The sequence below is a fragment of the Canis aureus genome, chromosome 32 (assembly GCF_053574225.1).
Source record: "Canis aureus isolate CA01 chromosome 32, VMU_Caureus_v.1.0, whole genome shotgun sequence".
Classification (NCBI taxonomy): domain Eukaryota; kingdom Metazoa; phylum Chordata; class Mammalia; order Carnivora; family Canidae; genus Canis; species Canis aureus.
Genome location: NC_135642.1, coordinates 19751083 through 19767976, shown reverse-complemented (window position 1 = coordinate 19767976; position 16894 = coordinate 19751083). Strand labels below are relative to the sequence as shown.

The following is a 16894-nucleotide window of genomic DNA, read 5'->3' as shown; positions in this document are numbered from 1 at the left end:
CTTCTGCTGGTGTGGAAAAAGGATGAAAGATGGATATTTGGCAGAGATTGCATTTAGGCTAAGGAGAGCCTTTCTTGAATACATATAAATGTCACACTTGTACCAGCAAGTGTATAGTTTCAGACTGGGTACCATCATTTTTGTTCCATGAGAGTGTTTACTACCTGTTATGTTTACGTATATGAATCTCCTGAAGGGTTTGCTCTATAATAGATTTTAGAAGTTAAGTATTTTAATCCTGTGATTTCATTTTCAAAATAGTAAGATGACATTCAGAAAATTGAAATATCAAGTGATCTGGTAATCCTGTGAAACAAGATGTTAATTCGGTTTAATAAGGCTCCATTTATCTGTAGGGTCAATCTTTAGGGACTCTCATCAACAGATTACAGATACAATCCAGAAGGAAGCTAGGATGCCAATAGCATAACTAGCATATGTGCACAACTAGGATGCCAATAGCACAACTAGCACCCTCAGGCTCTTATTGACTTAGATTTGTGTTTGTATCTCATGAGTTATCTGAGTTCCTGACTGCAGAGTAGCTGGGGCAGAGGGTTAGGAGGTAATACCAGTGTTTTGGTCAGATAGCCCAGCCTTAGCAAGGAGAGAGCTACAGAACTATAGCTGTGATCTCCCTCAAAATGCCCACAGACATGATCCTGTTATTGAAAAAAGCCTTCACCTTTGGTTAATTAAAGCAAAAAAAGGTTGTATGTATTATAAATCTACAGGTAGATTTACATAAAAGTTTGAAGTTAAGATGTAGTTATCTGGAAAATTTACTACTGTGAATGCCTCGTTTCCTGTTAATGCCAGATTAGTTCTAAATGGCTAGTGGAAGGAGCATGGTCTTTACATCCAGATTTTGTTTTGATTTGTAGTTTTGCCATTTATCACTGGCTTTGTGATCCTGGGCAAATTTCTTGGCTTTTCTGAGCCTGTTTTTGTATCAAGTTTTTTTCTGTTAAGTAGATTATAGATGTCTCTTGGAGGTTAAAATGAGGATTAAGGCATAAAGGGCCTCATATAATACGTTCTTGCACATATTAGGCATTTAAAAAATAGTTATTTATTTATTAGAGTATGCACCTGTGAGTGGTAGAGTGTGGGGTGAAGGAGAGAGAGAGAGAGAATCTCAAGCAGACTCTCCACTAAGACAGAGGCCAACACAAAGCTGGATTCCAGGACTCTGAGATCATGACCAGAGCCAAAATCAAAGAGTTGGACGCCTAACCAACTGAGCCACCCAGGCACCCCGCACATACTAGACATTTAGTCATTGATAGCTATTAATATTATTATTTAGTAGATGATTGGCTAAAATATAGCATTCATTTTTCATATTAATTCTTTTTTAATTCAACATATACTTTGTAAAAAGTTTTTGATCTTCATTTCAACCTTGGAGAAACATCAGATCTCTATTTTCATTTTCGGGTTGGGAAAACTAGTTCTCAAAGATCTGAACTCTTTTTGCCTATAAAGAGAGACCATTAGCAGCAGAACCAATACTTGAGCCCAAAACTTTATTGTCATGTAAATCTGTTGGTTTGTGTTTACATGACAAACCTTTTTAATTTCAACTTCATTCTTCCTTATGTCTTCTATTTTAGAGGGTTAAAGATTTAGTTCATCTCAAAAAAATTTTTTCTCTAGTTATTATTTTACTTTGAGCTATAATTAACCAGGGAATTGGGAAAATAATGCATATATATGTTATATAAAAATTATATATATATGTGTGTGTGTCTATATGTTTTACCTTTTCAGGTAGACTAACTTCATCACGATAACTTCTAAAATGTATTCTGCTTCTTCCCTTTGTATTTAGTTAGTACTCATAGCCAAAATCCTATAGTAATATAAAACACAGTCCTATAGATATCCAACCTGAGACATATCACATCACTGACATAGTAAAAGGACTTCTACCACATGTAGCTGGGAAAGTGGAGAATAACTAAGCACAGAATGAGTGGTCATTGAGATTTAGCTAGAAGTCTCTGTCTGAATCACAGGGTTTAGTGAAAAAAAAAAAAAGTTAGCTTTTAGTCATCCCACCCACCAGCAGTTTAATAGATATTCGGCTTTGAGGAAAAAGTAAAAATATTTATTCGTAGATCAAAGTGAGAGGAGATATAGGAGAGAAGAGATTTGTACCTTTTCTCTGCTGGATTGTGATTCTTAGAACAAGAGGAAGCCACAGTTTTCCCAGTGTCGAGAATTTTAGTTCTTTGTTGACTTGAGCTGCTTTCAAATCACTGACCCAAATATTAGCGGCTCCAAGCTTTTATTCTCAACTACCACCTCCCTTAAGCTACTGCCTAGTAAATTTGAAGGGTTTAGCCTCAGTGTTCTATTTCACATTCATGGAATTTGAGTAGCTAAATCTGCATGCAGCTTGCAGACAGCTTCCCCTCTCCCGTATTATAGTTGGCTGCGAAGCTCAAATAATAAACATTTAACAAGTGGAATGCCTTTTCCCTTTGGTCTTCTCAGCAGGCTTCATAAGGGACTACAGTTTATTTGGACTTAGGGGAACTGACTTCCACCGGGCTCAGCAGGACTGGTCACCACTGCTGACTTTTTCCCTTTTGGGAAAGAAGAGAAAATTATTTTAGCAAGCACTTTCCCCACTCTCTGACTTGGCTCTCTCTAGGAGTACATGATGTGCTATTTCAGTGGTCAGCATTCAGTAAGAAAAGAAATTAGGGATGCCTAATTTGTTAACTGAGCAAAGTAAGCATTCTGTTAAAAGTTCACCGCATCTTACAGCACAGGAAGATGCATTGTAATATATTTTATATTTCTTATATAATTATATTTCTGTGAATTATATTTTTATCTTATATTTCTGTATAAATAGAAGTGGCTGAAGTAGATGAGATCTATATAGACATACTTACACCATATCTATTACCTATACAGGTGTTGTGTATATTGATAAATATGTAGTGTATTACAAGGAACTCCTTTGATAATGTAACATCTAAAAACCCCGAATATTTTGTTCATTCTTTCTCCTTTCCCCTCTGTCACTCTGTGTGTGTGTGTGTATAACATTTCATTTGGAATCCTCTGAAACTGAAGAACAGTAAAAATTAAACTAAGATACTATTATTTATTTCTTAGAACTACCTTTTAGGTTTTTAGAACAGTTTTAATTATCAGAAAAACTAGTACAATTTCCCTATACTCTGCACCCATTTTCCTCTGTTAACATCTTATACCAGCATGATACCTTTGTTACTATTAATGAACTAATATTGACACATTTGTTATTGACTAATGTCCATAATTTATTTAGATGTCCTCAGTTTTTGCCTGATGTCCTTTTTTCTGTTCCAGGATTGCATCCAGGATACCCCCATTGCATTTTGGAATCATGTTTCCTTAGGTTTCTCTTAACTTTCCTTGTTTCTGATGACCTTGAAGTTTTGAGAAATACTGGTCAAGTATTCTGTAGAAGCCCCTCTTGGAATTTGATGTTTTTCTCATGGGTTTTGTGGCATCTCACAGAGATGAGGTGCCATTTTCATCACATATTAAGAGTATATACTATCAACTACTTCTTGTCAAAAGTAACTTTTTCCTTTATTATGGAAAAATTAGAAAATGCAGATTAAGAAAATAGAAGAAAATTAAAGGCAACATTACCTCACTTTACCTGCCATGAAGAAAACCACTTCAACATTTTGATGTATAATTTCCATATTATCTATTTTGTATATTTCTAAAAGAAAATAATATTGAATGTATTGTTTTAATGTGTTTTTTTAACTTAGTATATTCTGAAGTCTCAAGATGTCAATAAATATTGTATATATTTAGAGATGGATTTGTAGATGAAGCAACTATAGTAATGCACTGTTTAATTTTTTATGATAAGTAATACAATATTATTTTATCATAAGCATCTTTGTAGTCAAGTCTTCATTCACATCTTTATTTCCTTAGGATGTGAGTGAATATCCTCGCTAGGAGGTGTGCACATATTTGAGGTTTTTGATACATGCTACCAAGCAGCTCTGTAGTTTATTACCCACATTGTGTGGCAGTATCTATTTCTGTGTATCCTAGCTGGTACTGAGAGTTTTCCTGTTTAAAATTTTTATGCAGTTAGATCCATCACTCTCTAGCTGTATGATTTCTTGATGGGATTTTTCTAGTAAGTTTTATAGTTTTGTTTTACTTTTAAAACCTTTTAAAATTGAGACAAGTGCATGAAACCTAAGTGTATAGCTTAAACACAGATTTTTAAAGTGAATGCCCATGAAACCACCCCCCAGAAATAAACGCCAGCAGCTGTACATATGCCTCTTCCTAGTCATAACCTTGAAGTTAATGACTATCCTAAATGCTGTAGCAATTGTTTTCTGTTATCTTGTAAGACCTAATCATACCTAAACACTATAGATTAGGTTTGCCTTTATACAAAGGGTAACTCATACATTAGATGCTCTTTTTCTTCTATAATTTTACTGAGATGTATTTAAAATACCATAAAATTTACCCATTTGAAGTGTACAGTTCAGTGATGTCTACTATATTGAGAGTTGTGCACCCAGTACCATAACCTAATTTAGAACATTTCAATAAACGTTTTGGGAATGTTTCCCCAAAAAGAAACGCTTTACCTACATTCTTCATTACCCCTTCTTGTCCTGACAGCCCCAGGGAATCACTAATCTGCCTTCTATCTATGGATTTGCCTATTCGGTATACTTCACATGAATGGAATTGTATAGTATGTGGTATTTTGTAGCTGGCTTCTTTCATTTAGCATAATGCTTTCAGAGTTCATTCACGTTGCAGTGCTTCATTCTGTTTTGTAGCCAAATAATATTCTGTTGTGTGAGTATATATCACATTTGACTTAATCATGCATCAGCTGATTGGACATTTATTTGGGTTGTTTCTACTTAGGCTATTATGAATAATGCTACTGGGAACATTTGTACACAGATTTGTGTGGATATATGTTTTCATTTCTCTTAGATAAACAGTTGACCCTTGATCAGTGCACAGGATTAGGGGCACTGACCTGCTGTGCAATTGAGAATCTGCATATGACTTTTGACTTTCCAAAAACTTAACTGCCTACTGTTGATCAGAAACCTTACCAATAACATAAACTGTTGATTAACATGTATTTTTTATGTTATGTGTATTAATATATTTTATTCTTACCTTAAAGTAAGCTAAAGAAAAGAAAATGTTAAGACAGTCATAAGGATGAGAAAATACATTTACGAAATGTACCGTATCAAAAAAATTCCATGTATAAGTGGATCTGTGCAGTTCAAACTTATATTATTCAAGCAAGGGTCAACTGTATATCTGGGAGTGGAATTGCAGAGTGATGTGGTAATTCTGTGTTTAGCATTTTGAAAAATGGTCATGGTGTTTTCCAAAGTGGCTGTATCATTTTATGTTCCCACCAGCGATATATGAGGGTTCCAGTTTTTTTATATCCTTGCCACCACTTGCTATTTGGCTTTGATTTGCCAATGATATAGTTTTTATTTGATGGCTAATGATGTTGAACATCTTTTAATGTGTTTTTTGACCATTTGTATGTCTTCTTTGGAGAGCCCTCTTCAAATCTTTTGCCCATTTTAACATTGGGTTGTCCTTTTTTTTGGTTTTGAGAGTTCTTTATATATTCCAAATACAAATCTTGTGTCAGATATATGATTTGCAAGTATTTTCTCCTGTTGGTTGTCTTTTCACTTTCTTGATAGCATCCTTTGAAGCACAGTCTTTACTTTTATGAAGTCAAACAACATATTTTTTGTTTAGTTGCTTGTGCTTTTGATTATCTAAGAAACCACTCTCTAATCCCAGATCCTGGAGATTTATACCTATGTTTTCTTCTCCAAGAGTTTCATCTCTTACATTAGATCTTGGATTCATTTTGAATTAATTTTTACGATATGATATGATGTAGAACTTCATTCTTTTGCATGTGATATCTAATTGACCCAGTACCAAAATTGTTTTGACATCCTTGTGAAAAATCAGTTGACTCTAAATGGAGGGTTTATTTCTAGGCTCTCACTTCTATCCCATTGACCTGTATGTTCTTATGCCAGTACCATACTGTCTTGTTGGTGTAGTAAGTTTTGAAATTAGAAAGTATGAATCTTTCAACTTTGTCTTTTTCAAGATCGCTTAGGCTATTCTGGATCTCTTGCATTTCCTAATAAATTTTAGGATTAGTTTATCAGTTTCTACAAAGAAACCAGCTGGGATTTTGTTTGGTGTTGCATATAGTCTGTAGATTAGTTTAGGGGAGTATTATAATCTTAGCAATATTGGGTTCTGATTCATGAACACAGGATGTCTTTCCAATTACTTAGGTCTTTCATCTCTTTCCATATACTAATGTATTTTGTATTTTTGTGGTTTTCAGTGTGTTAGAGTCTTATACCTCTTTTGTTAAATTTACTCCTAGTTATTCTCTTGGCTATTCTTTTTTGCTGGATTGTTTTCTTAATTTTATTTTGAGGTGGTGAATTCCTAGTGTATAGAAATAACATTTAATTTTATATATTGATCTTGTATCCTGATACGTTGCTGAACTTGTTAATTTAGTTCAAATAGTTTTTTAGTGGATTGCTTAGAATTTTTTTTTTTTGGTATAGGATCATATCATCTGAAAATAGAGATCATTTTATGTCTTTCTTTCCAATCTGAATGCCTTTTATTTTTCTTGACTAATTGCTTTAGCTAGAATCTCTAGTAAAATGTTGAATAGAAGTGGTAAAAACTGATACTCTTGTTTTGCTCTTCAACTCATGGGGAAGCATTCAGTCATTCTCCATTAAGCATTAATGCTAATCCTGTGTGTTTTTCATAGACATAGATGTTCTTTAGATTTTTTTTCCACTTAACATTTTGTTGTGAAACTCATGGCGTGGCATATAACTGTAGCTCATTCACTTAGATATACAAATATGTATATGTGTGCTTTATTTATGAATAAATGAATAGTCTAGTTTATTTGCCATCCTACTAACCATAGATTCTTTATGTTACTTCCTAGTATAATGTGCATACATTCCTGTTGGGTATATACATAGAAGTAAAATTGCTTGTGGTATATGTGTTTCATTTTAAGAGGTATTGGAAACTCTTTTCCATAGTGGTTGTTCCAATTTACATGAGAAGTGTATGAAAGTCTTGGTTGCTCTGTCTCTTTGTTAACACTTGATATTTTAAGTTTTTTACTTTAAGCCATATAATGTGTAGTGATATTTTATTGTGGTTTTAATTTGTATTGTCCTATATTAATGAGATTGAGCTCCATTGAAAAAACTGTTTATTGGCTTTTGGGTGTGGGGTGTGTGTGTGTCTGTCAGTGTATGTGTGTGACTTGTTCATGTCCCTCTTCAATTTTTAAATGACTTTGTGTGTACATGTGTTTTGTTGATTTTTAGAAGTTTTTTTCTTTTATAAATATCTATTCCACATATGAATTCTTTGATGGTTATATGTATTGTAAATATCTCTCATTTTTAACCTTTTGTCTTTTGATGAATGGAAGTTTTTTTTTTTTTTAACTTTAGTCAAATTTATCATTAGTGCTTTGTATGTTCCCTTTAAGAAATCTTTCCTGTTGGGGTGCCTGGGTGGCTCAGTTGGTTAAGTGACCAACTCTTGGATTTGGCTTAGGTCATGGTCTAGAGTCCTGGGATCCAGCTTTGTGCTCATTAGGGAGTTGACTTAGTGATTCTGTCTCTCTCTCCCACCCTGCTCATGCTCTTGCTTACACTTTTTCTCTAAAATAAATAAATACATCTTGAAAAAAAAAAAAGAAACCTTTCCTGTTAGCCCTATGATGCCTTCTAAAAGCTTTAATGCTTTGCCTTATATTTTGTTTTTACCATCGCTCTGGAATTGCTGTTTTTTGTTAGGATTTTTCTGATTATTCTTGATCCTACATTCAAATGAACTTTATGATTAACTTGTTCTGCTCCAGGAAAAAAAATCCTGAGAATATTTTTATTAGGATCACATTAAACTTATACATTGACCTAGGGAGAGTTGATATTATAATGATGTTGAATTTTTTTTATCCAAGAATATACCATGCCTTTTCATTTACTTATATCTATTTTTGTCTCTCAAGAATGTTTTAGTTTTTTATATTTAGGTTATTGCACAATTCTTGTAAAATTGATGTATTTTTACAGTAGTAAATAGGGTATTCATTTCTATTATTTCTTCTTGAGTATTTTTTGTACATATATACACACACACATATATGTGTGTGTGTGTGTGTGTGTGTGTATATAGAGAGAGAGTTATAACCTTTTTTTTTTTTTTTTTTAAGATTTTATTTATTCATGAGAGACAGAGAGGCAGAGACATAGGCAGAGTAAGAATCAAGCTCCCTGTAGGGAGCCTGATGTGGAACTTGATTCCAGGACCCCGGGATCATGCCCTGAGCCAAAGGCAGTTGCTCAACCGCTGAGCTACCCAGGTGTCCCTAACCTGTTACTTTCTAACTCTTACTGTTTGCAGTAATTTTTCCATTATATTTTAGGTTTTTCTAGGTATAATTATATTAATAGCAAATAATGGAGATAATTGTGCCATTTTTGTTCCACTTATGCTCCAAATTGTTTTCTCTTTAAGGTTGCATTAGAGGTCCTCTGTTTTATTTTATGTAGATATTGATAGTATAAATGCTGTTTTTCAAAGTGACCATACTATTTTGCATTACCAAAAGCAATGTCTGAAGTTTCAGTTGTTCTACATTGTTGTTAAAACTTAGTGGTGTTAATCTTTTTAATTTGAGCATTTGTAATGTGTGTAGTGATAATCTTATTGTGGTTTTAATTCTTTTTTAGATTATTTATTTATTTATTTGTGAGAGACACACAGAGAGAGAGAGGCCACAGGCAGAGGGCGAAGCAGGCTCCATGCAGGGAGCCTGATGTGGGACTCGATCCCGGGTCTCCAGGATCACGCCCTGGGCCCAAGGCAGGCACTAAACCGCTGAGGCACCCAGGGATCCCCTGGTTTTAATTTTTATTTACCTAATGACTAATGATCTAAGGATCTTTTTTTTCTTTTTCTTTTAATGTATTCGTTTATTTGAGAGAGAGGGAAAGAGGGAGAGATTGCACATGCACAAGGTGGGGGTGGGGGGGAAAGGGCAGAAGGAGAGAGAAAATCTTAAGCAGGTTCAGGCCCAGCATAGATGGAGCCAACACTGGGATTAATCTCACAACCCTGAGATTATGTCTTGAGCCAAAGTTAAAAGTTGGATGCTTAACACTGAGCCACCTAGATACCCCTAAGCATCTTTAGATGTGCTTTTCTTTCTTTTTCTTCTTTTTTTCCTGATGTGTTTACTTGCTATTTGTATATGTTGTTTGGTCTTTATATATTCCAAGATACAAGCCCTTTATCTGATATATATATGTTGTGAATATTTTCTTCTACTTTCTGGTTTACCTTATCATGTTCTTAATGGTATCTTTTGAAGAGCAAAAGTTTAAGTTTTTAAGAATTCAAATTTATTAGTTATCTCTTTTGTAGTTCATGGTTTTGTGTTCTAATGTAACCATATCACAAAAATTTTCTTAAGATTTTAGAAATTTAATAGTTTTACCTCTTACATTTATATCTATGATCCATTACGAATTAGGTTTTTAATATGATATGAGGTAAGGATTGATGTCCATTTTTTTCATAGCAATATCCAGTTGATCTAATACCATTTGTCAGCAAAACTTTTCTTTCCTCGTTGAATTGCTTTAATATCTTTGTTGATAATTAATGGACCATTTGTGGCCTCTTTCTGTACTCTCCATTCTGTTTCCCTACTCTTTTTGTTAATACCAGTCCTGATACTGTAACTTTACTGTAAGTCTTGAAATGTGTTGGACAAGTCCTTCAACTGTTTATTTTCAAAATTGTTCTGAGTATTCGAAGATCTTTGTATCTCAAAATAAATTTAATGATTAGCTAATCAATATCTCCAACAAAATCTACTTGAATCTTAATTGGAATTATGTTGAATCTATAGGCCATTTTGGGGAGAATTGATATCTTAAGAAATTGCTATTTAATTATACATAAATAAAGCTGGAGGGGAAAAAATGAGTCTTCCAATTTCAGGGCATATGTTATACATCTCTCTTACATCTTTAGTTTCTCTACAGTAATGTTTTGTAGTTTTAGAGATTTCCCTTTGGTAGGTAACATTTTTCCTTTAGTTTGAAGAATTTTCTTTAGCATTTCTTGGCAACAAATTCTAGGTGTCCTTATATGAAAACGTCTTTTTATTTGCTGATTATAGAATTCTGGATCAACAGTTCTTTTATTTCAGCGTGTTAAAGATATGTTCTTCTACTATCTCTGGCCTTGGTGGTTTCTGAAGGAAAATCTGTTATTTGGACCATTATCCTGTGTGTAAAGTGTCGTTTTTCTTTTGTTGTTTTAAAGAATTTTTTTCCTCTTTTCAGCATTTTGGTTATGATGTGTCTGTTTTTTGTTTTTGTTTTTTTCATTTCATTTGGGGTTTACTGAGCTTATTGAAAATGTAAATTTATCATGTCTTTTATCAAATTTGTGAAATATTGACCATTATTCAGATATTTTTCTGTCCTTCTTTCTTCTGTCCTATTCTAGGTCTCCAATTATGCAACTTAAATTTTTTTATATTGTCTGACAGTTCCTGAGACACTGTTCTTTTTTTCTGATTCTTTTTTTTTTTTTTTTTTCTGTTTTCACACTGGATAATTTCTACTGAGCTATTTTCAAGTTTACTCATTCTTTTCTTTTCTTCTGTCATCTGTTTTATTAAACTTATCCAGTGAGGGTTTTTTCTTTTTTTTAAGTATTTTTCAATGATAAAATTTCTGTTTGGTTCCTTTATAGTTTTTATTTCTCTGTTGACAATTCCTATCTTTTCATTCATTTTAAATATGTTTTCCTTTATTTCATAGAATAGAGACATAATAGCTACTTTAAACTTTGAAGACTCTCTGTGATAGTAGCTCTAGCATTTGTGTCATCTATAGGTTTTCTTTTTTTCTTGCAAATTGGTCCCATTTTCTTGGTTAGTTGCATGTTGAATAATTTTAGATTATATACAAGGATACCTTGTTTTATTGTGCTTTGCAGATACTGCATTTTCTTTACAAATTGGCAATCCTGCATCAATCAAGTCTATTGATGCCATTTCGCCAACAGTGTCTGCCAATCATATGTCTCTGTGTCACATTTTGGTAATTCTCACTATATTTCAAACTTTCTTATTATGTTTGTTGTGGTGATCTGTGATCTATAATTACAACTCGCTAAAAGCTCCGACAATGGTTAACATATTTTAGCAACAGAGTATTTTTTAATTAAAATTCGTGTATTGTATTTTAGGCCACACTATTGCTCAACTTAGTTGACTATTCATTTGGGTCACTTTATTGCAATATTTGTTTAATGTGGTGGTCTGCATCCAAATCTGTGATACCACTGTGGTGTGCTTGTATTAGATGTTAAGATTTTTAGGTTGCGTAGAAGCTTGTATGGGTGTTTCAGATCTCAGTTTATTTGTCCAAGCCTTTGCCACATTGGTACCAATCTGTCCTTGAATGCATAGCTCAAGAGTTAGTCATTGTGAGATTTGTGTGTGTGGTTCAAATTTCAGTTAAATTCTCCAAATATTTGCTCTGTTGGCTTGTGGGTCTATTCTGTGCATGTATACATAGTTCAGGGTTTTGACTGAGGCTTATACGTATTTATGCACAGAATTCATGACTCCTTTCTCTGATTCTCTCCTCTCTAGGAGTTTTCCTGTGCTTTCTATCATTGGTTTTCAGCAATTTGATGTTAATATAACTTATGGTGGTTTTCTTCATTTTTTTTACTTGAGATTCATTGAGCTTGTAGGTTTTAGTAGGGTTTTAGTTTTCATCAAATAGAATTTTGGTCATTTAAAAATTTGGGGAGGCACCTGGGTGCTCAGTCCATTAAGCATCTGCCTTTGGCTCAGATCATGATCCCAGGGTTCTGGCCCCACACTAGGCTCTTTGCTCAGCAGGGAGTCTGCTTCCCCTTCTTCCACTCTCTGTCTCCCGCTCTTGCTTGCTCTCTCTCTCTCTCTCTCTCTGAAATAAATAAAATCCTAAAAAAAAAATTTTTTTTCTGCCCCCTTCGTTTCTTCTTTGATAAGATTTCAGGTACAATGAGGTTAGAAAGCTTAACATGCTCAATATATTTCTGTTTTACTCGCCTTTCTGTGTTTAATTTTGTAGGATTCTATTGCTATGTCTTTATGTCTGATGATTTTTTCTGCAATATTAAATAAGCTGTTAATCTCATCCGGGATATTTTTCATTTCAGATGTTATAATTTTTAGTCTAAGTTCAGTTTGGGTCATTTTTTTTTTTTTTTTTTTTTTTTTTTTTAGTTTGGGTCATTTTTATATCCTCTGTTTCTCTCCTCACTATGTTCATGCTTTTTTTCTTGCCTCGAACATATGCAATATATTTAATTAATTCTACTGCCAGCATCATTGCTGGGTCAGTTTCTGTTGATTGATTTTTCTTCTGGTTATGGTTTATATTTTCTTTCCTTACTTGCATGCCTCATAAGTTTTGATTAGATGCTGCACATTTTGAATTTTATGTTTGAGATGTTAGATTTTTGTTGTATTTTTAAAAAATATTGTTATTCTTTTTCTGTGACGCACTTAAGTTTCCTGGAATCCATTTGGCCCTTTCACGGCTTTATAGGTTTTGTTGGGTCAGATTTAGAGGAGATTTTATTTAATCTGGGGCTAATTTGGCCCCATTACTAAGGCAATATTTGATAATTTGTGAATTTGGAGACCTTTCCAGTATGGTTCATTGGAATCCCCAATATCCCCAGCTCTATTCATTTCCTATGGTTCTTTCCCTGGCCTTGCAGTAATATTCTCACATGGATATACAAATATCTAGAGCTCTCTTTCTGTGTAGCTACCTTTCCCATAGTATTTCCCTCATCAAATTCTAGCCATTTTGGCCTTCCTAAACTGAGCTCTACAACTTGGTGAAATTGCTAGGCTGCTTTTGGCTTTTCTCTCCCTGTGCCACAGGCTGGAAAATTCCCAGGGAGAAAGCAACAGCAATCAGAACTCACCTTGTCTGTTTTCTTTTTCTGAGAGATCATTATGCAGTGCTGCCTATTGTCTAATGATTGAAAACCACCATTTAATATATTTTGTTTGGTTTTCTAGGTTTTCTTTTTTAAGGCAGGAAGACAAATCTGGTACTTTGAATCCATTATGGCTAGGAGCAAAGTTCTAATTTCGGTTCTGAAATATATCGAAACTAAAGTTGGAATTAAATTAGCATAGCCTTTATTTTTGTTACTTTTGCCCCAGTTGCTCAGATAACCACCCAGACTTGTGTATTAATAATAGAGATACAGAAATTGTTAAGATGACTAGTATTTTACTTTTCACTGCCTCCTTTATTTTCATGTTGTTTCTCATAGGGTCATAAAGGGCATGCATATATAGCATGCAACTTAACCAAAAACAAAAAAAGCATGCCATATTGAAGTTCACATGACTGAACTCCTTTCAGTGAGGCAGGCAATCTAAGCATAATAATAGTCTTCTTATGAATAAACTTACTTCTATATATGGGGACATAGCAAAAATGATATCCTTGTTTAAGACAAAGCTTAAAATTGTTTTTGAAATACTAGTCTGTAGTTGTATAGGTCACACAACTTGGTCGCAACTGCAGTTAGTCAGGGAATGACCATGCTTGATTTGTTACTTGCTTTAATATTAAATATGATAATTTCTCCATTAGCATTGTACAGCAAGAAGAGCCAAATGATGAGCTTTCCAAAGATGAGGTCATTCTGAAGCTGAAAGCAGAAGTGCAGCGTTTGCTGGGTAGCAACTCGGTAAAGCGTCATCTGGTGTCTCAGTTACAAAATGATCTCAGAGACTGTCGTAAGAAAATTGAAACTCTTCAACAAGCGGAGAAAGATGAAAAAAGCATCAAGGTTGAGGTTTGTAGAATTTGTAGAGTTAAAAACGCATCTTTAAAAGCTTTAATTAAAAAACATGCTTATAATCTTCATGTTTATTTATTTTTTTTATAAATTTTTTTTTTTTAAAGATTTTATTTATTTATTCATGATAGTCACAGAGAGAGAGAGAGAGAGGCAGAGACACAGGCAGAGGGAGAAGCAGGCTCCATGCACCGGGAGCCCGATGTGGGATTCGATCCCGGGTCCCCAGGATCGCGCCCTGGGCCAAAGGCAGGCGCGAAACCGCTGCGCCACCCAGGGATCCCAATCTTCATGTTTAAATCAAACCTTTCTCTTCCAGGGTTTCATTTGACATTATTTAGAAGTCCAGTATAAAGAAAGGAATGCCACATAAAGTAATATATTTTCTAGTTCCTTTTGGCATCTTGTAAATAACATGCTAATTAGGTGAAATTCCTTTACCACAAATCCAGGAAGTAATCTATGTAACAAATACCTACATTTCCTCAAGATTGGCTTATACCAACAGTGTTCTAGTCTTAAATTCTCCACAACTAGATCCTTTAGCACTTTGTCCATGAGATTTCTCTGGCCCATGTTCCTGTAATAAGCTTCATTCTATATAAGGAAATTAATTATGTAGTAGTGATGTTATGAGTGGGAAAGGTGCAGAAACCAGTTAAGTCAAAATCACTGAATCCACTTTTATATCCTTCAGTTAGTGTCCTCATTTTACAGATGAGGAAAAGGAAGCTGGAAGAAAATGTGACACTTCTGAGGTCACAGAGTCAGTCTTAAGGCAAATCGAAATGAAAACACTTGACTAGTGAGTTGGTCAAGGTTATTTCCCCAAGATCTTTCTATCACAGAGATCTTTACCATTGACCTCATTTCATAGTTGCCTTTTCACCCTACCATATGTCCAACTCCCAATCCATCTATGGTCTCAATAGAAAAGGATACATGTAAGACCTAGTAACTAAAAGGAAAGGGAAGGAGGAAATGAATGTGGGTGCTATATTCCTTTTCCTTCTGGATGGAAATGATATTTTACTTCCCCCTTTATTACTGTTTTATCTCCTAATCCTTTAAACTAGGAGTTGTATTCATTAAAATGATCCTATTAAATTATGCAAGATGTTTTATGATGTTTATTATTATGAAATTTTAATTGTATCAGTTTTCCAAAAAATAATAGTGTGTTTTCACTGTTAAAGTTCTGACCAGTCTGGTTCCTTCTGCTGAGTAACTGTATTTGATAAGTACAATGACAATGTTGATTTCAGTGTTAATAATCAAATGAGAAAGAACCTCCCTTCCCCCCAGCACATGTAACATCTCTAAATCAAGCTGTCTTGTTTCCATGTTTTTTACAAAAGATGGGAATAAACCCTCATGTTTCAATTTGTGTTAGAGTTGGTTAGTTCAAGTGTTTTGGTGAGAGTAGCCTAAGATTTAGGAGAATAGGAACCTGGTTTAGAGTTTGAACTTTAGCTCAGGTGTCCATGGTTCTTTCTTTGTTCTGTACTGGAATTACTGATGGCATTTGCTCTACAGATATACATCCACGTATGTAGCAGATGATGGTGGCCGTGTCTTATGCTTTTAAAATTTTAACTTTTGCCTCCATAGTATGAAGAGAGCTATCTCATTGTTGAATATTTTTTGTCCGGCCACTCTTTTACCATAGTGATTTCTCAGCAGTCCACGTTTGGTTTTTCTTATAAGTGTGACTTGCCAGCCTCTGCTGCTTATGTCTGTCTTGCTTCCACTTACTATATAGGGATTTCTTGGGAGTATTGATGATTTTCTGCATGTTTGCTCAGTAAATCCTTGTTGAATTAATACACATATTGATCCCTTTCTAGAGGGGGGAAAGGGAGAGGAAGTAGTAATTTAACCAACATACTTTTTAGATAAACACTCAAGTTCATGGTCATCTATCTAATTAGTTCATGGACACCTTCAAACTATGCCTTTGCTTATTTCCCACATCTTTTCTAATGAACTTTCTACTTAGTCTGTAACATTAGAAAGCAGGGTTGGGAAGTACATGGAAAAAGAGCAAATCATTCAGCTGAAGCTTTTTTTTTTAAATCTACTCTATGCAAGGTCTTGTGGGATTCAGTGAAAGAAACAATGGCCATTCCTTGAAGGAATTTAGAATCTAGAACAGCACTATCCAATAGAAATATAATGGAGCTACATATGTAACTTAAAATGTTCTAGTGATTCCATTAAAGTAAAAGTAATGGTGAAATTAATTTTAATAATATATTTTACTTAACCCAATATATTCAAAATATTATCTTCTCAATATGTAATCAATGTAAAATTATTAATGGGATGGTTTGCATTTTTTTTATTTGCTTTTTTTATGATTGTGCCAAGTCCTTGAAATCTGACCTATGTTGTCCATTTATAGCACATTTCAATTTGGATAAGATATGTTTCTCTTTTTAAAAATTATTTATTTAAATTCAATTTAATTAACATACTGTATTATTAATTTCAGAGATAGAATTTAGTGATTCATCAGTTTCATATAAAACCCAGTGCTCATTACTTCAAATGCCCTCCTTGATGCCCATCACCCAATTATCCCATCCTACCACCCACCTCCCTTCCAGCAATCCTCAGTTTTTTTCTTGTAGTCAAGTCTTTGCCTTCCTGTTTTTGTCTTAATTTATTTTTCCTTCCCTTCCTCTCTGTTCATGTTTTGTTTCTTAAATTCCATATATGAATGAAATCATATGGTATTTGTCTTTCTAGTTCCCTCTAGTTCCATCCACATCATTCCAAATTTCAAGATTTCATTCTTTTTGATGACTAATATTCCATTATATATGTGTGTATGTGTGTGTGTACATATACATGTACA

The 16894-nt window shown here is 33.9% G+C and overlaps 2 protein-coding genes across 20 annotated transcripts in view; one reads left to right on the top strand and one right to left on the bottom strand.

Annotated features, from left to right (window-relative positions):
- The window catches only part of CEP152 (centrosomal protein 152), an 88522-nt gene that overhangs the window by 32878 nt on the left and 38750 nt on the right, over positions 1-16894 (top strand). For all 4 annotated transcript variants that reach the window (XM_077881028.1, XM_077881026.1, XM_077881027.1 and 1 more), the window contains one exon: positions 13827-14031. In XM_077881028.1, the coding sequence (XP_077737154.1) occupies positions 13827-14031 (205 nt within the window). The remainder of the gene's footprint in view (positions 1-13826; positions 14032-16894) is intronic.
- The window catches only part of LOC144303181 (uncharacterized), a 151241-nt gene that overhangs the window by 128826 nt on the left and 5521 nt on the right, over positions 1-16894 (bottom strand). The gene's annotated exons all lie outside the window — the stretch shown is intronic.